Source organism: Peromyscus californicus, unplaced genomic scaffold, assembly GCF_007827085.1.
Source record: "Peromyscus californicus insignis strain IS unplaced genomic scaffold, ASM782708v3 Scaffold_4__1_contigs__length_199733344, whole genome shotgun sequence".
In the NCBI taxonomy this organism is placed as follows: Eukaryota; Metazoa; Chordata; class Mammalia; order Rodentia; family Cricetidae; genus Peromyscus; species Peromyscus californicus.
Genome location: NW_026294562.1, coordinates 18846022 through 18873623, shown reverse-complemented (window position 1 = coordinate 18873623; position 27602 = coordinate 18846022). Strand labels below are relative to the sequence as shown.

At 38.1% G+C, this 27602-nt stretch overlaps 1 protein-coding gene across 2 annotated transcripts in view; it reads right to left on the bottom strand.

The window, feature by feature from the left end:
* Hpse2 (heparanase 2 (inactive)) overlaps positions 1 to 4224 on the bottom strand; it is a 669816-nt gene extending 665592 nt beyond the window's left edge. For both annotated transcript variants that reach the window (XM_052713473.1, XM_052713474.1), the window contains exons 1-2: positions 3938 to 4224; positions 642 to 799 (exon numbers count right to left, since the gene is read on the bottom strand). In XM_052713473.1, coding sequence (XP_052569433.1) covers positions 642 to 799; positions 3938 to 4224 — 445 coding nt within the window. The remainder of the gene's footprint in view (positions 1 to 641; positions 800 to 3937) is intronic.
* Positions 4225 to 27602: the final 23378 nt, after the last annotated feature.

Below are 27602 nucleotides of genomic sequence, written 5' to 3'. Positions count from 1 at the left end.
GCTGACATCTGCAATGCCACTGTTAAACTGAGGGAAAACATATGACGGCAGATTAAGCAGTCCAAAGAAGGTTTCCTCACAGAGAAACAATCTAAGACATATTATTCCATTAAATTTTAGAGTGGGCTTCTAAAAAGGTTAAATTCTCTATCTTCCGTTCCAGGAAAATAAGAAATAAGACAAACAAAAGGTACACGTGCCTAGAGTTTTAGGAATGAACTGTGTCTGGCTCTTCAATAATCTGGGAACCTGGCTATATTTTCTCAAAAACAAAACAAAATAAAACTCAGAACTAGGCAAACGAAGTGTGGCCTATAGGTTCCAGAACTCTGGAGTCTCCAAGGCACAGCACAAAATCAGACAGCCTGGGTATAGACAACCTGGGGAGCTCTCTCTGCATGGTCACCTCAGGAGTCTCACACTCTGTGAACCCTAGCATGCTGCTGTAGTTTCTCAGGGGAACTTTAAACAGACTCTCTATTCCAAGTCTGCCCCCTAGCCCCCTACACACACACACACACACACACACACACACACACACACACACACACACACACACACACACACACACACACACGGCAGAGTGCTTGCTCCCACCCCCAATTTCCTCCAACACTCAAAATCGGGACCAAATTTCTCACCATCCTCATAGTTTTTGAGATAGTAATCCGGGCCCGGGCCCCCGCGGCTTTTCGCCGGATTTCTCAGGTTCTGGAACTGCAGGAAATCCGTCCTTTTGCCCCCGAAGCGCAGAAAGGCGGGCGAGAGTCCCCGGGCCAGGGTCACCAGACGCTTGGAGCTGCAGGGGTAGAGAAAGAGAGAGAGGAAAGGATCCCGGGAGAAAGCTAGAGCGCACTGGTCAGGGAGCAAGGCCCCTTCTCACTCCCTGCAGGAGACACGGCGGGAGATTTATTATCTAAGCCCTCTCCAGTTTGCTGTCCGAAGAGGCAGGGGGCTGCTCTGCGGCGGCGGCTCGGGTGAACCGGCTCTGCTGCCTGCCTTACCCTCAGCCTCCGGATTCCCTGGGGCTGTTCTTCCTGACCCGGCCGGCCGCAGCTGCGCCCTCCCACCTGGATGCCTTAAGAACTGACTTTTAAAGGGTTGGAGAAGTGTTTGTTCCGTGTGTTGGGGTAGGGGCATTTGTGCGGCGAACTTGGGGCCCAGACGCAACTGGCTGGCTTCTGCCACTACTAGGAAAGCGCTCCTGGCACAGACGCGCAAAGAGCGGACCGCCAGCCTACTGCTGCCAAACTTCCAAGCTGAAGTCCGCGTTGCCTCTCGGCCCCAGGGGCATAGTAACCTCTAAGATGGTGAAACTTGGCCTACTTTGTCTAAATCCAGGCACAGCACCTAAGGTTAAGAGGATTTTTTTTTAATGCCAAAACTGATTTTCCGTTCCTATTAACTACACTGTAACTTAGTAGCTTCCCAAATCTCCAGGAAGGCAGAGAGGTTCCCAGGCTAAATCCCAGCCTTTCAGAGGACGCCACCCACCCACCCCCACCCCCACCCCCGCCGCGGAAAAAAAAATCCCACAGTTAGAATCTGTGTCTTTTTGGCACTTGAAATAACTCAACCTGATTTCAAGAAAAATAGCATTCTCCCCATCCCTCCCGACACACACACAAACCACTCCTGGCCCCAACTCCTTGCCACTTGAAGCAGTTTGGTAGCGACGGATTAAAAAAAAAAAAGTTTGGCGAATGTTGGAACTTGAGCGTCGGGGAAATTTTGATTACCAAAACAATAACATTTGCATCTATTCAAGTTCATGATTTCCATCAACAGGTTTTTAAAAGCCAAAGACTGCTACTCTGGGAAGGAAGGGGGAACCAGCCCTGCAGATGCTGTAAATGCTGAAGCAATCAGCTGTTGAGTTCCGGTCTATACATTGTTTTTAACGCTTTGCTGGTTCAGGTTCTGAGAATCCAAATCAAAATGGAGACGTTAAAGAGTATCATAAAGGAGGTGGATTCAAAAGGCACAGAACAAATGGAAACTCCACTTTCAGATACTTGTGGGGAAGATACATGTCTACCCTGAGAGTTCCGATGGCCGAAGGTTTGGCTAGGCTTTCCCGGACCGAGTTCCAGTGCGGGCGCAGTTTAGGCGTCGCGTGGGCCGGCTGAGCACAGGAGGGATGTCCGTGCGAGTGTGGCCCCAGGGAAACGCAGCATTTCCAATCTTCCGGATAAAGCCTGCACAGCCAATGCAAATGCGCCCCGCCACGGCTTCTTCCCCGAAAAGCTGCCTTCCAGAATTTTTCTGCAGCAGGCAAATATTTAGCGCGAACAAGCTGACATTTTTTTTAAGGAGGAGGAGGAAGAAGAAACTCCAAGTCCGGGCAGCTGAACAGTGCAATGCAAGTGGGGTGTGCATTTAGGAAAACCCCTGTTGCACCCCACATTTGGATGAATTCAGAGAAGAGTTCTGCACAGAAAAGCTTTCAAGGACGATACCCGGTAGTGCAGCGCTGTTCCTGCCCTCCCAACAACTGTACCCTCTGGAACCCCAAAACGGCCTCTGCATTGGCGGCGGCGACCTCTGGGTCTTTGGGCTACGCTACCCGAACCTGGTAGGAGCGCTCAGAGCAGCGCCCACAGCTACCTGCTGCATCCGCAGACTGGAGGCAGAGCACTAAGGGGCGGGCGCACCCGGAAAAGCAAAACTCCAATTTCTCGATGAGTGAAAAATGCTCACTAAAGATGTGTGTCGGACGCAGCCTCGGATCTGGAATGAGATGGAGAGCACTCTAGGCTCTTTGGAAGAGCCCAAACCGAGGCTCTAACTTGGAGGGAATTTTCAAAAACTTAACACTTGGAGATTCGATATTACAGAAGTTTTTCCTCCCTTTTTTCTTTTGTATTTTTTCTTTTTATCTCCAGCACCCCCCTCCCTACAACTGTCCCTGAAGAGAAGGGATCGAGGTTGCTCAATTGCCAGAATAGTAACAACTGGGGAACAGGGTGAACCCAATTAGATTGCCAGAGAATCTCAACCTCCGAGTTTGCTAATCCACCACCGCCAGGGTCGGATTCAAAACCCCCAACTCTTCCCCCTGAGAGTTTCTGGGACCTTTATGGATCGCGTATGATGTACACTACGACCCGAGCAACAATTTTTTTTTTTTCTCACTGTAAAGAAAAACTAAACTATGCAGTTACCAAGGAAAACTCAAAGAGGGCGGAGGGGGAAGGGCTACATCCATAAAAAGTGTCTTACAAAGTCCTCAAGTCTGGTAATGACAGCGGAGAATACAAAATAAAACATTTTAACTCCAATTCAATTCGCTCACCACTCCAGACTCTCCTTAAATTCATTTTCTGTCTAGGAGTGAAAAACTGATGAAACCATCTTTCCGTGGCAAATTCCACTTTCATGCAATCCAACTGAACACCCAGACTCACGCACACTGCTTTCTCTCACACACACACAGCCACTCCTCTGGAGTCTTTGTTGTTCCAGATCTCCCCTTTTGTAACTTCCCTGAACCTCTTGTTTCTTTCTCAGAAGGGGAAGCTAATTGTGGATATATGTAAGCACAACATTTTTTCAGTCATAACTGATAAGTTTCTGAAATGCCTTCTGCATTGCAAACATGTGCATCTTAATAGAAAACATTGCTTTTCTCAATCACTAGTTACAGCCTCACAGCAAATATTCCAGGAGGGGGGAAACCTCCTTTTTTCTCTTTGAAAGACAGATCAGTTAGCTGCTGCTTCTGCTGCTGCTGCTGCTGTTGCTCCTGCTGCTTCTGCTGCTGCTGCTTCTGCTGCTGCTCCTGCTGCTGCTGCTGTACCTCCTCCTCTTCTTCTCCTCCTCCTCCACCTTCTTCTTCTTCCTCCTCTTTTCTTCCCCCTTTGGAGCAGGGGACAGGAAGAGAATGGGGGTGGGGGTACTTAAATTTTTAAATGATCCATCGAAGCCCCTGCCTTACCTTAAGAAATCGAGCCAGCCATCATGAATGATGGAGGGATCCAGCTGTAGAGAGAGGAAGTTCTCATTGACTGTCCTGACTGGGTTCTTGGTGCTCACATCAAGTAGAATCAGGGTCTTTTCCTTCAAACCTGTAGTTTTGTCTACAGGCAAGGGTCTCCTGTCTCCAGCTTGAAAGGAGAGAGAGAGATGGAGCAACAGAGCCAAGAGAGCCACCAGGGCTAGGCACGAGGGGGGGCAGGAGCTGCTGGAGGACATGGCTTCAGGGAAAGCACAGAGCACCCTCATTAAATCCCTCTGATTTAAACTTCTCTCCCTACTGGGTCTCGATGGTGACTAATTGTCCTTATCTAAAGTGTGTGTCTATCTGCCCCCCTCCCCTTCCTCCCCCCCCCCCTTATTCTCTTTCGCTCTCGCTCGCTCGCTCTTGCTTGCTTGCTCGCATTTTTTTTTCAGTGTTTTGGTGCTGGTGGAGCGAACTCACGCCCCTAGCCAGCCTTCTCAGCAACTCGTGCCAAGAGCACTGTTCACCAGCACCGCCCCTTTAAGAGATTTGACTGCAGACATTTTTTAACTTTTTAAAGGTAAGGGGTGGGGAAGGAAGAAAAAAGGGGGAAGGGTGGTCATTGTGCCCTACTGATTTAACCCTCTAGGGTCAGGAAGCGGCCAGTGGGATTGAAACAGTACTGTGGTACCATCTTGGGCAAGAGCAGATGTCTTGTTTTCACATCCCCTCCCCAGGAGGCTCTGGGAAGGGCACTTCACTGCCTGAGTGTCAGTCTGTCCTGAGTACTTCTGTCATATTGTCCACTCTGTGCCTTCCTTTGGGGGTTAAAGCAGTAAATGTTGTTAGTTGTAAAGGGTTTTGTGGTGGTGACTATAATTTTTGCCAAGGCACAGAGAGCAAAGGAGAGTCCGTGCCTAGGAGTGCAGAACTCTGAGCCTCACAGGACAGCTATAGAGAAACATCATTTCTCCTGAAAAGGGAAATGGGAGACCAAGCTGGGGGAGAGAAAACAGAATGCCCAGGTCAAAGAGTTTCCTAATCAGGAGAGTCCAAAAGAATCAGTATGCTCCATGGTCCTGCTACTTATGTAGGAGAGAGAGCCTTGAGCTTTCCATACATTGTTGACTTTGGCAAGGTCAAGCAATCCATTGGACTGCACTTGGACTTCAAGGTACTCTGTAGATTTGAGCCACTCCTTGGCCGATGTATTACACTGTAAAAGTAAAGATGCTCCTCCAATGTCTCCTTAACAACAACCCTCAGACTTAGCCCTCCTGCAGGTGAGTGTGTCTGATGAAGAAAGGGGCTATAAAGCCTTTCAGATCCAGCCCCTGGTCAAAAATTAGAGTGTGCCTGCTTATAACTCCTGGACACAGATCAGTCTAGGCTTCCAGATGCACTACAACCTCTGCTCTTTAAATTCCCACCCTCAATAGCTTGTAGATTATTCTGAGGCCCATCTTAGCACCAGAAAGAAGAAGAAAATCCAGACACACTCTGAGTCAGTCGCACCCCTGGCCCCACTTTCAGCTTCTTTCTGGGATAATACAAGCCCTCTTACTTGGCAGATGAAGGTAGTTACTTTACGAAAAATGGGTACATAGGAACATCCCAGGGCATTCTTGGGTAAAATAGACTAGATGACAGTTGAATGCAGAGCATAGGTCCATCCCTCACCCCAGCCCCCCCACCCCTTTTCCCCCACCCCACCCAACCCAGCCTAAGGTAGATGCACGGTGGGCAGTATCAGAGCTCAGAAAACACTATAAAAATCTACTTTCCTTCCTTCAGCCAGAAGGGATTAACAAATCTGGATAGAACTGGACTAGATCACCTTCAGCTAACATTCCCTGGTAATTCTCTGCCAATCTAAGCAAGCAGAAAATGTGGAGGTTATGCTGTATTGAACTGGGAAGTGCTGAGAACCCTCTAAAGGTATGACTACACAGAATGAAGCTAACCTCAGATTGGATCATGGAGAGATGGTGTCTAAAACTAAGTTATAACATGAATTAAATACTGGTTCTAGCCTTAACACCTGCTTCCTTCAATTTTCTAATACCCCTATGTCCTTAAAGATATACTCATGCTCCTGGGGTTAGGATGAGACAGCCATAAGTTCCAGTACAAAGCACTGTAATTTTTAAGATTACTGACACCTCCTGGAAATAGTAACAGCCTGGTGAGCAAAGACTTCTCTGTATCCCCAGACTCAGACACTTAGTGAACACCCAAGAAATATCTAGGACATACAGTAATAGTAAGTCAAACCCTGCTGAACGCACTAAGATCATATGCTGCTCTCAAGAAGAATGTTATTTGTCACAATAATTGTATTTTGAGTATCTGTTCCCTGATTTGTTTTCATAGTTATTAACACTTTCCTGGCCATCTCCTTCAGAAAGTACTTCTTTTGAAAAGCTGTTAGTTCATTTATTATATTCAGAATTAAAATAAACTATATCTTCTTAACAGAAAGCTAAATTTTCCAAAGACCAAAACACCCTTTGGCTTACAAGTAAATGAACTTTGGAAGCTACATTAATTAAGACCATTAGAAAATCATTTCAATGAAATAAACCACTTAGCTATTAGATGTCTGTAATTAATATATCTTTCAAAGGTATTCATTCAACTAAGGTATATTGAATATATGGAGAATCTGCTAAATTGTGAGTTTCTGCAATTTTACTGATTACTGTTATGTAATACTTTGGTTGCCTGGTTACTTTAACTATTGATGTTTAATGTTTACATAAAACCTGTATGTAGTAGTAAAAACAAAACAAACTTACTTAATTGCTGATGAACACCATCTCTAGCCTACCCACTGAAATTCAATAGTTATATCCAGCCTCAGGACATAACGGGAAAAAATCAATTTGGTAACATTTTAAAGAGTTCCAGATAGCCTTGGTTGACTCCACGATGATCTGATTTGGGGGCCTCTGATCTATCTTGGTACAAACTTCCAGAGCTACTCTTTGTATATAATCTCTCTTGCTACCATGGCTTTTATCTTGCCTCTCATTTGCCCCTAAACTACATCCTGTAGATAGTTCTTTACTAATCTATATATTATGCTGATGCTTCTAGCATATTTTCTCTGTGCTGAGTGACAACAACCTCCATGTCATTTCTATCTTAGAGTACAATTCCCTGCAGACTAATCATTGAGACTCTGTCCAAAACTATCAACTATTAGAAACTAATGCACTGATTTCCACCCTACTTTCAATTCTTCTGCAGTGACAACATACCTGGACAAAAAGCATCTTGGGGACTTAAAGGTTTGTTTTAGCTCATAACTCCCACTTACAGTCCATCATAACAGAGAAGGTAAGGCGGTAGGAGCTAAAAATACCCAGTCATATCACATCCACAGTCGAGAGCAGAGAGAGAAGGAATGAATGTAAGCTTACTGCTAAGATTGCTTTCTCTAGCCTTAGAGAACCTGGGACCCAAACCCAGGGAGTGGTGCCACCCACCTTTAGGCTGGGTCTTCCCACATCAATTAACATATCAAGACAATATCCACAGACAAACCCATAGGACAAGCTGTTCTAGAAACCCTTCTCTCAGGCATGCTTTCCAGTTGATGCTAGATGACTTCAAGCTGACAATTAAAACTAAAGATCACAATGTCTCCTTCAGAACACTATGTTTGATTCTCTACTGAATAGTCTGTATGGTTTTTCTTTTATTAGCTAGAAGATTAAGTTCCCAAAACTATAAAAAACTTGATGATTGACCATTTCATAATTTCTAGGCTTTGGGATTTTGGAATAATATTAGTCAATGTAAAGAACAGACATTTATCTGCCATTTTATTTTTACTAGTAAAGGCCTTTCTAAAAAAAAAAATCTACCAACTGTTTACTAATATTACATTCCAAAAGAAAAGAATACCTAATCATCAGAAAAATTGAATATCAAAAAGCAGGTATTTGAACTGGACAAATTAAGCTTTGTGAAAATCATCATATTTTCACTCTTACCATTTTATCTCAGAGAAGTACAATATGCCAGTGAGTAACACAGTACTAGAACTGGGACTGAAACTAATAAATGCTTCTGTTTATGGTCAATTCTTTTTTGTCACACAGATATTACAGCAAGATTTACATGATTTTAATGATTACCACCCTGACTACATAATTTTTTCCTCACTTTTTTTGTGCTTTTTTTTCTCAATTTCAGCCTGTCCACAAACTTTAGCTCATATACACCACCTCCTTTTCCTTCTACTAAATAAAGATTAGTTATCTCTATACCTATTCCATTTTTCTGAAGAATGTTATGCCCAGCCTGTCTAATAGCAAGGGAAAAAAACCCTTCTTATCATAAGCAAGAAGGGAAAACATAAGGATACAGCAGTCTACTCACTATGGCACTATTCATGCTTGTGAACTTGTGAACAGTGATGATTGTTTACTGAGATTGTGGGGAGCATACACAGTACTCAATGGCTATACACATTATCTTGTTAACCTTGAATAGTTCAGAGAGGTAGAATAACTCCTTACCATAGGGGTGTGTGTGTGTGAATGAAGGTTCAAATGATAGTCAATTTCTCATGCACATAACTAATAAATGGCAACACACCCAGGAATACTTCCCATCAAAGCCTATTTTTTTGTGTGTGTTCTTTATCACCACCCTCTACTTACAAGTGTATATGGGGGGACCCTTAAACTAGGAGTTGCAAGATCTACATTTAAACTCCTGAATTTGCTGGACCTGGCTTTGTGATACTGAGTAATTTTTTAAAATATTTTAACCCTCAGTCATCTAGAATGTAAAATTAACATAATATTAATGAATGCAACAGTAATTGAATAAATTAATATTAAGGAAAGTGCTTTGTAAATTCTAATATATAATTGTGCTACTTGTTTCCCATTTTTATTCATTGTTTTCTACACCTCACAAATATACTTTCCTAACTGATGGCAGAGTTAAGAATAGTATATATAAATATAAACATAAATGTTTATATAATACATGTAAATGTCTTCATAATAACCTTGAAATAAAAAACCAACTCTAATGTGATGTCAGTAAATGAGGCAATAAAGTGCCTACCACATATTTCAGGCTCTTATAACAGCTTACATCTAAAGAAGGAAAAGCGACATTAAGTGAGCTCTACGTGTCTTTCTGAGTCTCCACTAGAAGAGAAACAAAGGCAGGTAAAAGCAAATGCTAGTTAGAAAGTGTCATTTCATCCTCAAACACTGGCTGTCCTTACAGACAAGTGGAAATATACCAGTTACCAGAATGAACACTAAGACTAGAGACTGGGACTAATGATTGATATTCCCTGTGCTTATGACCAAATTCCATCTATCTAGTATTGCTGCAAACTATACATGTGAAGACACTGTATATTTGGAAGATCAGGGATGAAAATACTTTCTATGAACAGCTGAAGAAGAAGGCATCTGAGACTACGGTTATTCTATCTCCTGATATATACCTGGATGGTATTTAGCCCATCACTGCCATCAAGCAGCACGTTTGTACAGGGAAGAGCATATCCATAATAAATATAGTTTAATAAGTTCTGTCTGTGAACCCTTGGCATGTTAAGTGACCATGACAGTTAATTTGAAGAACTTCTATATGTAGAAAATCAAGTAACAGATGAAAGTTATTCACATCTTAATCATACCCTTTAAAAAGTCTGTATTTTACATTGTAGTCCATTCGGTTACAAAAAAAAAAAAAAAGGGGTATCATATACTGGAAACAGCATGGGTTTTGGAGTCTTTGATTAAAATATAGATCACAATTTACTCTATCTCTAACATGGTCCTTGTTGGACAAGTCATTCATCCTTACTCCAAGTGACTCACCTGAACAGTGGGCATAAGTACTGCCGTTCCACATGTGTTGTAAGAATTAAACACAGTAGTATCTTCAGTACTTGTTATTTTTCTTCTCCTGGTTGGATTTCATTGGGGAAATAAGTTTAATTTGCATAGACAGGTCAGAAGGAAACTATGCACTTGAACCCTAAGGTTTTGAAATATTACAGCAATAAATAAAAAGTATTGTATTTCATTTTATGCTTAGATGACAGGATTTAGTCTCATAATGCAGGTAAGAAAATAGGGAGTCAAAAGGTCAAGCTGTTCCTTGATGAAAATGAAACCAAAGTCTGCTCTTCTGACTGATAACTAGATTATAATTTTGACATGTTTGTTATTAAAAATACCTTAGGGCTTTAATATTTAGTGTCCCAGAGAAACAAATTTAGATTGCCTTTCAGGTGTTCTATAGTTTCATTAACTATACAAGTAGAGATAAGATTAGTTATACACACTACTTTCCTAGTCAGACTACTCTTAAGTATCAATGCTGAAGACAATTTCCAAGAAAATGAAATACATAAACCTTATCTATTTGTCTCAATATATCTGATATACTAATCCTGACATTGAGAAATTGGACCTATAAAAAACATTTATCTAGAGCAAAATGTTGTTTGTTGACCCTCAAAACAGTGACTAGCTATAATTGCATTTGCTTTGGATCCCACTGTTAATGACACATTTTGTCCTTTCAAAATACCATAATGTGCTTACTTCATAATGAGAGTTAAACAAATGTTGGCTCAGTACTTGTTTCAGTCTACTCCTCGACAGCCAAAATTGGATGGATGATAAGACTGTACTTGCAGATACATACCTACTTGAATATTTTATTTCTGCCTGAAATAGAATCTACTTCTAATTCTTTGGAGTAGCTGTGTCCCCAGATAAGCAGATCCAAGTCCTTCCTTAGTTCAATGTAAGTTAAATTCAGCCTTACCGGACTTAACTGCCACCAAAATCTTCCAGTTCTCCTCATCCTTTTGAACAACTAGAAACACTTAGTATTGATGACTCTTAGTGTGTGTAGTTTCCACAAGATATTTAAATTTTTAAATTCCTCTTTGATTTAATTAAACCTAGCCAATGTAACAAAATAGTGTTTTATGTTTACTTTAAAATAATATTTTCCATGTCAGGCGAAAATGATAAAAACCTAAGACTCTAGGGCAGTGATTCTCAGCCCCAGCTGCATATTGAAATCATCTTAGGAGGTTTCAAATCACTGATTTGGGACTGGAGAGATGGCTCAGAGTTTAAGAACTCTGGCTGCCCTTCCAGAGGTCCTTCCTGAATTCAATTCCCAGCACCCACACGGCAGCTCACTATCATCTATAATGAGATCTGATGCCCTTTTCTGGCATGCAGACATACATGAAGATAGTGCACTCATACATAAAATAAATAAAAATTTGAAAAAAAACTCAAATCATAATTTGGAGTAGAGCTTGAACAGAACCTGAATCTCTCACTCAATAATGCTATTTTTTTTTCTGGTTCCAGAGAAAAAATTTAGATGACAAAGGATGTCACATAATTTGAACCTATTTGATTCGCAGTTTTCAGATAATTGGACTCCAGATTCTGAGAAATATCTAACAATACATATTGGAACTTACGTTAATACTAAGCATAAACAATGAAAGTTCAGATAGTAGAGAACCATCATCAAATGGGGGAAATTATGCAGGTGTTTTGGTTTTTTTTTTTCCTTTTTGAGATGGGATATCAATCTTTAGTGCAGAATGACCTAGAACACACTACATAGACCAGGCTGGCCTTGAACTTGCAGAGATCATCCTCCCTCAGTCCCCCAAGTGCTAGGGTTATGGCTATGATCCTACATACCTGACTCCCATTAGCTTTAATAGATTTTCAACTGATCAGTTGTTTTTTCACTTGAGAAATGTTTTCAGTTTATACAGTAGCAAAAGCTGAAATACTATACAACTCTAATTGTTCAACAGAGGGAGGCAGGAGACATTTGCAGGTTACTAGGAATGTAAACTGAGCCATTCTAGAGAGCTATCCATCAATATTTTGTAAAGGTTAAGTACATAGGGGCTGCAGAAGTGGTTCAGCATTAAGAGCACTGGCTGTTCTTCCAGAGGTCCTGAGTTCAATTCCCAGCAACCACATGGTGGCTCACAACCATCTGTAATGGGATCTGATTCCCTCTTCTGGTGTTTGTGAAGACAGGTTACTCATATACATAAAATAAATTATTAACATTATATATAGACATATATATATGTCTATATATATGTGTGTGTGTGTATATATATATATATATATTCCCCAACATTCAGTAATCCCATACTGGGTATAAACTTCCAGGAAACTCAAAAAAGATTCATAAAGTAATTTGAATGAGGGTGCTAGTTTAGTATTGAGGAATTAGATTTTCATCAGTAGGGACATGGGTAGGTAAAATGAGGACAGCTGTTAGAAACAATGAACTTGTGTATATACAACAACATAGAACTTGAATGCTGTGATATGTGCAAAACACACACAAGAACATATTATAAAAATATGAGTGAAAACTAAACACACATGTGAAAAAACATTATTTTGAAAGATGATTTTAAAATATCATGAAACATACATCAAACACATTAGAATTGGACCTGAAATGTAGCTGCTAACAGGAAAAACAAAAAAGCTTTGAGTTGACCAATGCTCATAAATTCTCATATGCCTTCAAAGCAATACCTAACAATTTTTCTGGAAAATGAAGGAAATGAAGAAATATTTGTTGAGTGACAACTATGGGCCAGGAACTTTGGTCTCTTCCCCTCCAAGATTATAAAAGAATAAACATTCTTTCCTTAACCTCACAATTTGGCTGGGAAGACAAACATATATCCATTTGATAGGTACTATGACAGAGTTTAGTGAAAAGTACCAAGGAATACTTAAAAGGTTATTAATTATTATTTATTTTTATATCTGAGGTCGATTACTTGATTATATAATATTTTATATCACAATAATGAATGAAATATTTCATACTTTTATGCCCAGCTAATTAAGGTGTGTAGGTTTATCTGACACAAAGTCATGCTATATAGCCTAGGATGACCTCAAACTCAGAATCAGCTTGTCTCAGCCTCTCAAGGGCTGAGATTACAGGCATGCACACCACCACCCTGGGTCTATGTAAGATTTCACCTACTTTCTGATTGCGACTAGTTAAGGGTGCAGGTTGTAGAAATGTTACGGTGCCATCTGCTGGTAGAAATATTTCAAATCCCCCACTACTACTTCACTCTGCTCCCCACAATCTACTTCACAAATTGTTTTCAAAAATATAAACAAAATCATCATATCTAGAGTAGGATAACTGGGCTTAAAGAAATCTTAGAAATCACCTAGTTCAGGGGTCTGGTTTTATAAAGGAGAAATTATAAGAGTTCACATTTTATTATGAGACTGAAGATTGAACACAGGACCTTGGGAATGCAAAACCATCATTTTACTACTGAGTCCTACTTCTCATTTTCTCTTTACTTTTTATTTTGAGACAGAGTCTCACTAAGTTAACAACTTGTCCTTGAACTTACTTTGTCTCTCAGGCTTGAATTTATAATCCTCCTGCTCCAGCCTCATGAGTAGCTGAGATTACAGTCCTAAGCCATCAGTTATGGTTTAAGATTTCATCTTCTTTAAAGTAGAGGATGATGGCTATACACACTTGCAAGGTTTATTTTCCAGATAAACATAAACCCTTTTAAAGGATTCTGAAAGAAATTTTAAAACTTTTCTATAGAGCTCATTTCCAAGTAGAACTCCTTAGAAGACAGTTTATTTCAGTATAAAAAGCAGCTTTGAGATTAGACCTACGTTCACTTCACCTTTATCATGTATTACAAAGCCTTAAGGAAGATGTTTAAATTTCCTGTATCCCCTTTCATGCACAAAGGAAGAGCAGAGAGTTCTTATAATAATGTGGGAGTGTGTATATAAAAATAAAATACACGGCAATGTCAGAAAAGTTTAGTGACTAAACTACCCCTAATACTAATGTGATTTCTAACCTATCCTATGAAGCTGAAAATCAAATCCTGTATCATTTTCTTTGATGCTTGCATTTATACTATAAATACCTGAAAAATCTAAGACACCCCATAACACTGATTTCATGAAAAGTGCACGTAGGATGTAAAATGTGTTGTAATAGTATACTACATATCTGAGCAGTCCACAGATTCAGCAGTATCAGTATCACCTAGATGCTAAACAAAATCTAACTCCATTATTTCAGAAGACCTTCTAAAACTACTACCGTTCAACTCCTTTTGGTTAAATGTATCTAAATTTTAACAATTAAGTACATAATCTTCAGTTTTTTTAAAATCACAGTAAAACTCACTTTTGTACTCCATATAATATACAACATACAATCCAGGGGAATAAGGAAAAAAGGTATCAGCAATAACAATATGTAGCAGGAATCTTAGAAGGTCTTATTAATAAAATCAAACCTGAGGCCAGTTATTGGGGTGAATGCTGGAAGATCAGAGAAGCAGACCAAGCCACAGCTACCTCACCTCGCCAGTTCCTCAGCTGGTCCTGTTTCTTCAGACTGGAAGCTTCTGAGTCCTCATTCAGAATGAATCTCAGCTGAACTGTGCTGCTCGAAAGCCTGAATGCTTAACCAGCCAAATGCTTCTAGTTCCTGGTTTTCACGCCTTATATACCTTTCTGCTTTCTGCCATCACTCCCTGGGATTAAAGGCTCACTTCTTGGTATTAAAGGCGTGAGTCACCATGCCTGGCTATTTCCAGTGTGGCCTTGAACTCACAGAGATCCATGCCTCCAGAAGGCTAGGATTAAAGGTGTGAGTGCCACCATTTTCTAGCCTCTGTATCTAGTGGCTGTTCCAGTTCTCTGACCCCAGATAATATTGTTCACATTAGAGTGAACAATATTTTGGGGAACACAATACCACCACATTTCCCCTATTTTTGTCTAAAATTTAAAAAAGCTTATAACTAATACAAGAAAAACTATCCAATAAGTATATACAATACGGTCAAGAGTTAAATTAACAATGTCTAGTTTATTAACATTTGAAAGATTCAGACGAATAACTCCATTAATATATAACAATGTCCAGTCCAGTAACATTTGATAAACTCAGACAAAAAAAATTCCTTACTTATCCTATTTAAAACAAGTAGTTCCTTTTTAAAAGTAGATTCAAAAACTGACCTTTTCATCTTATCATATTCAACAATATGTCATTAATAGAGTAATATTCCAAAGCCCAAACGTAAATTGACTGGGCAAATACCACAAAGATTATGAAAGTACAGGGTTCCTGTTACTAAGATCAATAAGCCATTGCAAACTATGGAATAGATCAACCATAAACATAAAAATTAATGCCTACAGATACCTTTGTACATGTTTAATAAAATACTGAGCCATGGATCAGCAATCTCAAACCCAGCAGCAGCACCTCTTTGATACAGACAGTATGACGGCCCAAGTGATGAACAAGAGCAAGCTAGATGAAAACAACATTGGACATGATCCTTGAGAACCTTCAATTATATTAGTTGTTACTTTGTCATTAAAAATATGAAATTGGCCGGGCGGTGGTGGCGCACGCCTTTAATCCCAGCACTCGGGAGGCAGAGCCAGGCGGATCTCTGTGAGTTCGAGGCCAGCCTGGGCTACCAAGTGAGTTCCAGGAGAGGCGCAAAGCTACACAGAGAAACCCTGTCTCGAAAAAACCAAAAAAAAAAAAAAATATATGAAATTGAATGAAAGAAAAACTGTTAAAGAAATCATTAAAAAGGATTATAAGGAAGTGGGTAAATCTTGTTGACTACAGAGTCCTCATGACTTATTATTACATACCGTCCTTTCATATGGCATGGATAGAGATTTATATTACAGTTTGGCTATGCAGTCCAAACAGATCTAAAAAGTTGACAGATGCCTTTTACCTGCTCAAACATAGAACAAAAAAATCATCTTTAATTGACTTGTGCACACTGCACATTCCATACTTGTGTTAATGCAGAAATGTTGTTACCTTTGAAAGTTTGTTTTCAGAGCAAGGCAGACACCAATGAAAACAGGTGGCCCGGGTGATCCAGCCTCTCAGAGTGCCTCTATTGCAGTTTCCTTAGAGTTCTACATCCAGAAGAGCTTCAAGGCTGCTTGCTGAGATGGTTGAGCCTCACAGACTATTCTAGCCAGGACTGCAGATAAGCCTTGCGCTTTCCCATTGCACAGAGATTGGACAACAAATGTTATGGCTAGCTCTCCCAGGACTTGACCATTATTCCAATTTTCCCAGGGTCCCTTAAAGATGCCAGCACCCCCCAGACAACAAAAAGCAGTCTAGAGAACACAACACCCACATTCCCAAGAGTTGGGTGGGTGGGTTCTGGTCATTTGGTGGGTTATGGATGTTTGGTGGGTTATGGATGTTTGTCATCATTTACGAGGGTTGATTACAAATTGTTACTGGTTATGGTCAGGGAGAAAGCTATACGAAGAAGATTAGATTCAGGTATCTCTTTCTGAAGGGAAAAAGGGGGGATATAGTATAGAAATTATGGGATAAAAGGGTGGATTATTGAGTCTACTTTTGAACAACCACTACTCTCAAATATTTTACATTGATATAAATTTTTGCATATTACCACAAATTTAAGGTTATTTTTGTTATACTATATGTTTCTATTTCTTGTTTAAGGTATTGTACCTATGAGTCTCATTTAAAAATGTAATGTAAAGTTTTAGTGTTTGAAAGCTATTTAGGATAATAAAGAAATACAGGTTAAATAGTCATCTATAACTATCAAAATTATAGTCATGTTAGGTATGTTTTCAAGGTCATAAAGAGATATATTTTAGATAAGTGATCTTCAAACACTTCAAAGACCTACAGAATATGGCATTTAAAATGTTATAATAACAAAGTTTTTCATGACAGTGAGATACATCTGCTCCCAATCTACTTAAAGATGATGGGTATTGAAGAACCTTCATATGGAATTTGCTTTCTTTGTGGCAAAAGCTAGCCACTGGGCAAAATAACTGCCCTTGCCTCAATTGCTGACAGTATACTGTCCAAACTGGACAAGCAGGGTACAAAAGAATAAGACTGCCAAACTTTGCCAAGACAAGATAGGACAGTCCTTCAAAATTCCTGCTTCACAGAGAAATCTGTCAGATATTCTAGGCCTCTAGGCCAAAGATGGATGCTCCAGTGTGTGAGAGGAACCTTAGGTGACTGTCCAGGCAACCAGTTGTTGCTGTCATTTCTATAGTTTTAGAAGTTGTTAGCTCTGCACTTCCTGTTTACTCAAATAATATTTTATTCTTCTCAGGTCTCTGATGGAGACTGAAGATTATAGTTTTAAAATTTTCCTTGTTACCAAATTCAGAAAGAAAACTTACATAAAAGATGTAAAGTTTATAAGGTTCAGAGACATAAAAGCTTGAATTATTTATCTAAAAAATGTTTTGAGATCTAAAAAGATAGTTTTAAGATGGTAATACAAGTTATAATGGAAAATGGTTCCGATATAAAACTTTAAATTCATCAAGATAAGATAGATAATAGAGTATTTTCTCTAAAGTCACAAGACAGAAAGTAAATTAACAGAAATGGGTTAATTCAAGTTATAAGGGCTAGTAAGAAATAAGCCTAAGCTATCAGCCAAGCTTTCATAATTAATAATGTCTCCATGTCATATTTGGGGAGCTGGCAGTCCCGATGAAAAAGTCCAACTACATATGGCACCCAAAATGTTGTAGAATATTCCTTTACACTGTGTGAAGATATGTCATGTGATTGGTTTAATAAAAAGATAAACAGCCAATAGCTAGGCAAGAGGTTAGGCAGGACTTCTGGAGACAGAAAGGTCTCAAGAGAAGAAGAAAGGTGGAGTCGCCAGTCAGACACATAATAACCAGGATGGGCATAATGGAGATAAAGTAATGAGCATATAGAAGAACATAGATTTAAAAACATATATATGGGTTAATTCAAGTTATAAGAGCTAGTTAGAAACAAGCCTAAGCTAAAACCAACTTTCATAATTAATAATAAATCTCAGTGTCATTTTTTTGTGAGCTGGTAGCCCAAAAAGAAAAGTCTGTCTATGTCTGGTGAAAAGATAGGGGACTATAGTAATAAGAATATACTTTACATATGTACAAAATTGTCAAAGAAAAGATTCAATAAGCACTTTAAATAGTCTTAAAAGAAATTGATTTTTCAAAAGAGAAAACAGATTAAAATAAAGTAAAAAAATAAGATAAAAAGAACACAGAAAGGGACACATATCAAAAATAGGCTTAAGAAAGATGTAACATAAGTATGATAGGAGCTCCTACAGAAGAAAACCAAGTAGTGGGACAAAAATACATATAAAAATAATTAAAATTCTTTTGGAAAAAATTAAACTATATATTAAAAGGGTGTTGTATTACAGTGAATCACAGATACATATATTCTAGTAAAATGTTCCATAAAAAAAGAAGTGCCAGAAGATATGGAAACAGCAGTTAAGATGTACATGTGCAAGATGTACTGCTCCTAGAAAAGCCCGAAGTCTTTCTTCAGATCCCATTACCCAAATCAGGCAAATCACCAGCACCTATAACTACAGTTCCAGTATGATATGACACCTCTCACCTCTGAAGTATACACACACCACCACCACCACCACCAATACCAATTAAAACTAATAAAAATAAATCTTATTTTTGAAGAAAAATTATTATTTGGGCACAGGCAAAAAGATTTATTTACAAGGGTGAAAATTAAATTTATCATCAGTTTTCAACACCAATATTTTATTCTGGGCGATGATAAAACAACAGGCTGGAGATACCCAAGGGCTGAAAATGTAAACCAGAGATTTTATATGAAGCCAAAATGATGATTTCCAAGTATAAATGCCACACAAAAGCCTGTTAGAGAATGTAATAACTCAAAGAATGCTCCCAGGAGGCCTTCCAGAGAAATCTGTTAAAAAAAAAAAAAAACCTCCATATAACACAAATGACTGACAAGATTTCTATTTAAGAACTGACTGTAATCATTAGCTATACATGTACTTATAGAACTAAACTAAACAATGGTTACAAGGAATAGAACACAGGAGGTAACAGCTGTATTCTCTAACAATGTAGATCCAGTATTACAAGTAAAAACTAAGTCAAAGATGAACACATATATATATATATACATATATATATAAACACACATATACATATATATATTAAGTTTGCTGACTGATTTACTGAAGTAAAAAAAAAAGAACTTTAAATTAGAAGCTGGGAAAGAAGGAATGACAAAGAAGGTTATGCATCATTTCAATAATGCTTATTACTAGGAGGCAAAAAAAGGAAACTAAAGCACAAGTAGACTATTATATTACCTAGGGAAGTTAGACTCTTGAAATATAGCTTGCTCTATTAATTTGACTTTTTTGATGTAAACTTTACTTAAATACAAAAGAAAATATATTTTTCAAAGAAATATTTTTATTCATTTTACATACCAACCCAGAACAGAACATATATTTTTAAGACAGCTCTTAAAGTTGAAAATAAAACAAGGCAACCTAAATATGTGTCCAGGCAGAAGTTAACCATACATGGAAAAATTACTTCAAGTGATTTTATATCAGAATATTACTGTGCATCTCTAATGACCCCTATAGTATGTTAGTGATAATTTTGGTATTATTATTCTTAAACTGTTATATGTATAATATAGATTAATAAATGAAATAAATTTTTATGTGGCAGTCTATTTTAGTCTATAGTATGTAGCATTCAGGAGAACTGGAGTTCTTTGTATAGATGAAGGGAACTATAATTAGAACAATACTTAATATCAAAAATCAAACAAATCTATGAGGCTGAGTAAAAAATCTTGTAGCTCTGAATTTAAATGAAGAAAACCCGAAACTAAGTATGTATGAAAAAGCCCATGAATGTGAAAACACACTAGTTAGTAAGTACAAATACAACTTTAAAAAAAAAATAAGTTCAAATGAAACTACCCTGGTTGGGTGGACAATGTCACTTGCAGAAGACGATTAAATGAAAAGTGCAGCATAAGGCATGGGATACTACCACATAAGTTATTGGTCAAGGAGGAACCAGAGGTCTCTAAAACAACTCAAGCTATTGTCATCACCCCTGGTTACCCATAATAACTACAAGGTTAGTAAGATCCTATTACTGGGCTGGAGAGATGTCTCCCTGATTAAGAGCACTGGCTGCCCTTCCAGAGGACCTGGGTTTGATTCCCAGCATCCACATGGCAGCTCACTGTCTGTAACTCCAGTTCCAGAGGATCCAACATCTCCCTTCTGACCTCCACAGGCACTAAGCACATACATGGTTCACAAACATATAAGCAGGCAAAATATACCTAAAATAATAAGAAAAAACCTAAGATAAAATTTTGAAGACTCTATTTCTGAAAATACTACTCATTTTGGCAATAGGACATAAAAACAATTAATAATCTCAAATGGACCAGGAAGCTTCCTACCTGCTGGCTAACTGTCACAGTGCCAGAAGGTGAAATTCAGGCTGCTGGGGGGCAGCATTAGACTCTGCATGCTGTAATACCAACCTGCCAGGCAAGATGCATCCATTGCTGCAATAGTCACATGACTGTTATAGGGCAACTCACAGTATTCTGATTGTATTTGAGGCCTGCTCCAGAGAAGGGAATTTCATGCCAGGTATGACAAAAATCCTTAAAACTTGGCCCAATGTCAAAAAGTCCACAAAGAGCATTTACTTGTGAGTGAAATTGGGTATAACATAGTAACGTCCTGGAATCAAAGCTTAAATTATCTCACTACATGTTTTTGGTAGCAAATGGATGAAAATTCTTTTAACAAATAACTCTGGCCCTTACTGACAAAGCCCCCAACCCCTGTTTATATACCCCAATTTTTCCTTCATTTCTGATAATCTTTCCATTATGGAAGTTTCCTGTAAGCAAAACCTAAGTCACAAAAATTCTACAAAACTCAGGCTGTTGTGATTCATATTTGTTTCAAGTTAATAGTAAGAGATGTATTCTGAAATATTTACAAGTTACATACTGGGGCTGTTTTAGATAGTCTAGGAAAAGGCAATAGAGGCAAATGACAAAAACATTCTCAAAGCACTGTTAATTACTGAATCTGAGTGAGAGAAGCTCACTATACAATTCTATTTGGAGATCTTACGGAAACACTGTACAACAAAAAGGGGTTTTTTAATGTTAAAAAAAAAATCATGGCCTGTGAACTCTCTCTTCCTGACTCTGTTTTTAACCTAAATGTAACAACTAACAAAGGATAGAGTAAAGAAAATAGAATCTAGGAAAACAGGGCTCTAAAACTAGGCACTAAAATTTCAAAAAATTGAGCCCTTCATAACTTGCCTCCAACATATACCAACACAGAGACAGAGAGAGAGAGAGAGAGAGAGAGAGAGAGAGAGAGAGAGAGAGAGAGAGAGAGAAAGAGAGAGAGAGAGAGAGAGATTGAGAGAGAGAGGTGCAGGTATGGGATTCATTACCAAGAAAAGCAAAGGACACATGTCTCTATTGAAGTTGCTTCATGTAGAAATTTAATCAAAGCCATATTACATGGACAGATGGACAAATGATGGATGGACAGAGGAAGAGACACATAAATGATCCACTAACAGAACCTACTAAAATAATAATAAACAATACAAAAGGAGTGGTTATTATGCACAGTGGAGACAAAAAGAAAACCAGGATGCTCTGGCCGGTTATTATGCACAGTGGAGACAAAAAGAAAACCAGGATGCTCTGGCCAGTAAAGTTATATAACTATTTCTGCTATCAGAGATATGATTTCTAAGATTTTTTGTTGTTGTTGTTTTTTGAGACAGGGTTTCCCTGTGTAGTTTTGGTGCCTGTTCTGGATCTCACTCTGTAGACCAGGCTGGCCTTGAATTCACAGAGATCCGCCTGTCTCTGCCTCCTGAGTGCTAGGATTAAAGGCGTGCTCCACCACCGCCTGGCTCTAAGACATAATCTTAACCAAACCCTCTCAGAAGGTAAAGGTAAACAGATTCTCAGGTCATATAGCATGCAACTTTTGTATAACTGAAAACTAGCCAAATGCCAATTAAGAAGCCTGGAGAAACAAGAACAGAAATTGTTTCCCATTCTGAGATCATTTCTTTAGGGGCTAAATGCAGATAACAAAAGTCTCTAACAAGGTGTCATGGCAGCTATCTGAAAAGAAACTCTTGCCCCCCCCACCTCTCTCTCTCTCTCTCTCTCTCTCTCTCTCTCTCTCTCTCTCTCTCTCTCTCTCTCTCTCTCTCACACACACACACACACACACACACACACACACACACACACACACATACATTTCCACAGAATAAACAAGTAAGCAAGTCTTCACATAGCATAAAAACAAACACACAATGCTCAACTGGGAAATATACTTCACCCATAACAGATTTAATTATCTCACAAGTATAACTTTTGACACTATGACAAAATTCTGCAAGAGCGCTCTTTTCTAGCCCAATATCTCATGAAAAAATAATCATTTGATATGGGAGCTAGAAAAGACCTAAGAAACCATTTAATTCAATCCTTCATCTGAGACTCTTGTAAAGCCAGAGAGGGAAAAGTCATATAGTATGTGACACAGCTAAATCTAGAATCTAGTCTCTCCAAAACTCAGTATTAGTTTCATCAAAAAAGAGTAATATAACATTGTTCATTGAAACAGCAATCGTAATAGCTCATTTACTAACTACACTATCTTCAATGCATCTAAAACACTCTCTTTACAATATCATATTTACCCTACAGCCAAGAACTATTCCATGTGTCACTAAATATCATTATTTTGTTAGCATAAATGGAAGTCAGGTGGTGGTGGCACATGCCTTTAATCCCAGCACTCAGGAAGCAGAGGCAGGTGGATCTCTACGTTCAAGGCCAGCCTAGCCTACAGAGATTCAGGACAGCCAGGACTACACAGAAAAACCCTCTCTCGAAAAACCAAAAAACAAAAATCACTACTATTTCATGATTGGGCACTTGTACAGCATTTTTGCTTAGGCAAAACCTTTTCTTCCAGCTCAAAGGTTTCAATACACACTGATCTCTATCATGTCTAGGTTTCAAATAGCATTTTACATTGGTGGTGGTGGTGGTGGTAGTGGTGGTGATGGTGATCCCTTCTTTTCTCTGATGCCCTCAAACATTCACAGCCTCATCCAATTTACATTTATAATGGTCTTTTAGGCATTCCAGAAGTTTTTTTTTTTTTTAAATCAGTGTTATTTCTTTAAATCTTTGCTGAGAGACTTGAAAATCCCATAGCTGGCAAAGGCTGCTATTAGTAACAACAGACAAGAAACAATATTGAGTTCTGTTTTCTTCAGAGATTATTCAAACAGTGACAATGACACAAATACTTAGAGGCAAATTCATTTTTCAAGCCACAGGGGTTATTCAGTTCTTCAGAACAGTCTAGTACACTGAATTAAATACCAGGTAGTGATCTGGATACCAGAAAGAACATTAAAATATAAAAATACTATTCTGTGGGGCTGGAGAGATGGCTCAGAGGTTAAGAGCACTGACTGCTCTTCCAGAGGTCCTGAGTTCAATTCCCAGCACCCACATGGTGGCTCACAGCCATCTGTAATGAGATCTGTCACCCTCCTCTGTATACATAATAAATAAAAAATCTTTAAAAAAAATATTATTCTGTTATAATACCGGGAAATATTTGTAATTAAAAACTAAAGTAGAAATATCTGCTTACAACCATTTACATTTCTACCACCTAGTTAGAACACAAATATTAAATTATGCTCCTATATTATCCAGTTATAATCTTTACTTTGCCAATTCTGAAATAGGGCAAAGAGGAGAAAATGGATAATGACTGCCATCTTGTGGGCTTTTACCTAATTACAGGGAAAATATTTAAAACAAAATTATGGGAAATTGTTGGAAGTTGATTTACCCTTATTCACATGAGTCAAGATATCTCTCAGAGGTAGAAATAGTATAAAGACAATTTATTTATATATATGTGTATATATATATATGTGTGTGTGTGTGTGTGTATATATATATACACATATATATATGATATTATAAAGCCCAAATGTACACATGCACACACAACACTCAAGGGATACAGAGCAATTTGAATCATTTAAGAAATATGAACACACTATGACAAAAGAAAAAAATTTTGCTAAGATCCTAAAATAAACTAAATATTAACTTTAAATCAATAAAATTGTTTGCATTTCTCCAGTCTACTGATCTACATTTTGATAGCAGTAATATACTAAATCAACTTTGTCAGTATTAAGGTTCTGTTTCTTTATTCCTATAGAGAATAAAATGCCTTACTTAATACTTTATATTTATTTTTTAACCCAAAAATTAAATCAAGGAAGAAAGTAGTTAGCAGATACTGAATACACAATGTTCTGAACAAATCCAGTAACTGTTAGCCCTATCACTTATCTGCAGGGAAAATACTCTAAAACCTGTCAGTACTCTTTTCTTTATATGTGCACATACAAATTTGATATCTTACTAAGTAATTATAATACACTGTAGCAACAAATTTTGAAGTTTGTGATACAAAAGCAAAATTAGAGTTTCTCTTTTATTCCTTCATAATTTTATGTACAGAAAATTCATTCTTACCATACCAACATCATCATATAATTTTCTTTATTAAGTCAAGCCATTCACTTACAGAAAACATTTCAGGATTTGTCTGAATTGTGAGTATCAATACACTTGCACTCTCAGGTCATCCTTACGTAAAAGAGGGTTACCTGACACTGCTACACCACAATCAATCTAGCCACTCAGCTGTTAAGTGACTAATAAGAAGCAGCACATGCAGCACAGACACACTGGACAGAGGGATGATTCATGCCCTGTGTGAAGCACCATTAGAATTTACTGTGCTACTCAGAACAGTGTGCAATTGAAAACATGAACTTACCACTAGAATTTTCTGCTTAATATTTTCAGACTTGGTTAACCACAAGCAAGTAAAATCACAGAAAGCAAGACTACAGATAAAGGGGGCACATTTGTGACATTTGTGACATGCAAGGTAAACAATACTCAATGAAAAACAAATTAGTTGCACAAACTAGAATATCAAGAGTCAAAGAAAGCAAAAGTAAAACTCACAAATTTCATTTTTGGCCATTTAATTATAAAAGTGTAAAATAAGATATTAATACTCAATAATACAGCTAATTTTGGCCCATAATATAATAACATGTATTTCTTTTTTTTCATTAATTTTTTTGAGACAAGGTTTCTCTGTGTAGCCCTGGCTGTCCTGGAACACTTCTATAGACCAGGCTGGCCTTGAACTCACAGAGATCCACCTGCTTCTACCTCCCAAGTGCTGGAATTAAAGGTGTACACTGCCACTATCACACCCTCATCTACTTCTAGTAGACAAATCAAATCATATAATCCTTATAGGAGACAAATTATCAATATATATCAAAGGCTCTCTCTACATGTTCATGTTTATTAATTTTTTTTACCAATTCCCATTAGAAAATTTCCTACAGAAATAGAGTGCTACATTAAGTACTCATGTACAAACATAACTACCAAGCATTATTTTTAAGTTGGAAAGAATCTAAACCCATAAACAAAAAGGTTAAATAACTCATATTATGTCCATACAGCATAACAACAAAGTTTATCCTCACAAAATCTTATCCTACCTTGACAGCCCACATAAAGAACAATAATAAACTAGAAACCTTCTGGGAAGAGAAACTACGTCAAAGAAGATCAAGTAAAAAAAAATGTTCAGAAGACTTCTTAGCTGGAAAATGAGCTATAAAAAAAGAGCCATCAAATAGTTGGAAGAATTATCAGACATAAAAGTGATTCTAAATTTTATACAATATTTTAACAAATCAAATATACACATATTAGTTCGCTTTTTTTATTTTGTTTAATTTGGGTTTTTTGGTTTTCCGAGACAAGGCTTCTTTGTGTAGCCTTAGCTCTCTTGGAACTCACTCTGTAGAACAGACTGTCCTCAAACTCACAGAGCTCCATCTCCCGAGTGCTGGAATTAAAGGCATGCACCACCACCCAGCCACATATTAGTTCATTAATTACATATATTTACTACATCATAAAATAATGTACATTTAAAATACACAAAAATATGTTAGAGGCTATAAATGTAGCTCAGTAACAAAATATTTGCCTAGAATTCAAAAGTCCCTAAACTTAATCCCCAGCACCAGCCACCCTACCTTCCTCCCCTCCCACTCTACCCCAAAAATATATACTGTAAGGAGGAAGACTCGGTGGTTAAATGCACTTACGTGCAAGCAAGCAGGAAGCATGAGAATCAGAGCTGAGATGCCCAGAAGTCATGCAAATGCCCAGTGGGTTTGGTAATCCACCTACAATTACAGTGCTCAGAAGGTAGAACCAGAGATGTCCCTAAAGGACGCTGGGTAATTAGACCAGCTACACTAGAAGAGTTTGAGATTCCGTTGAAAGTCCCTGTCTCAACAGGATGTCTAAACAAGATGGGGAATAATAAAGGAAAACTCTGGACACCAAAGTCATGCACCACCACTGCCTGGTTCTTTTCTGTATTTTTTAATGTTCTATTAAAAACACCTATTATTTATAAAACCAAATACAAATAAAAACACTAACTATTTTTAGAAATTTAAAATACACTCAGCAATATAAGAAATAAAATTTAATTCATAATGTCAAAGAAGGGTAATTAAGAACTTCTAAAATTCCAATTTTATTCTAAGTATTATTGCTCTAGCTTTATATATGTTCTGTTAAAAGCTTACGGCAGAAATAATGCTGTTTAGCTGGGTGTGGTGGCACATGCCTTTAATCTCAGCACTGGGGGCAGAGGAAGGTAGATCTCTGGGTTCAAGGCAATCCTGGTCTACAAAGCAAGTTCCAGGACAGTCAGGGCTACACAGAGAAACGCTGTCTCAATAATAGTAATAATAATAATAATAGTAATAATAATAATAAAAATAGCCAGGCGGTGGTGGCACACGCCTTTAATCCCAGCACTCGGGAGGCAGAGGCAGGCGGATCTCTGTGAGTTCGAGGCCAGCCTGGTCTACAAAGCGAGTTCCAGGAAAGGCGCAAAGCTACGCAGAGAAACCCTGTCTCGAAAAACCAAAACAAAAAACAAAAAAACAAAAACAAAAACAAAAAAATAATAATAATGATGCTGTTAATGCCAGTAATCACTTCATCTTCAGTAGACAGTCTGACATTATTAGATTCTTTGTCTATCACATGGTTTTTAGTGTATCATAAACTTCTATGTGAGGTATAGAGGCCTACATCTATAATTCTAGCACTTGAAAGATGAGAGCAACAGGATCGCAAGTTTGAAGCCTGCCTGGGTTACACAGGAATATCCTGTCTAAAAGAACTGTAAAGAATTCCCAGAAGTGGTGACACACACCTGTGAGCAGCACTTAGAAAGCAAACACAGGAGCATACAAGGCCAGTTTGGACTATACAGCCAGACCTGGTCTTTACAAAACAAATCTCAGGCATTTTACTCAAAAGGAGAGGTATCTTACCAAAGACCATTTGGTAAGATTTCTTTGAAAGCTTAAAAATGCACGCTGTAAGGGCTGACAGGTTTGAATTTAAGTCCTGGTTCTTCCATATACTAGTTGATAAAATACAAATCACTTAAGCTCTCTAATCTCCAGTT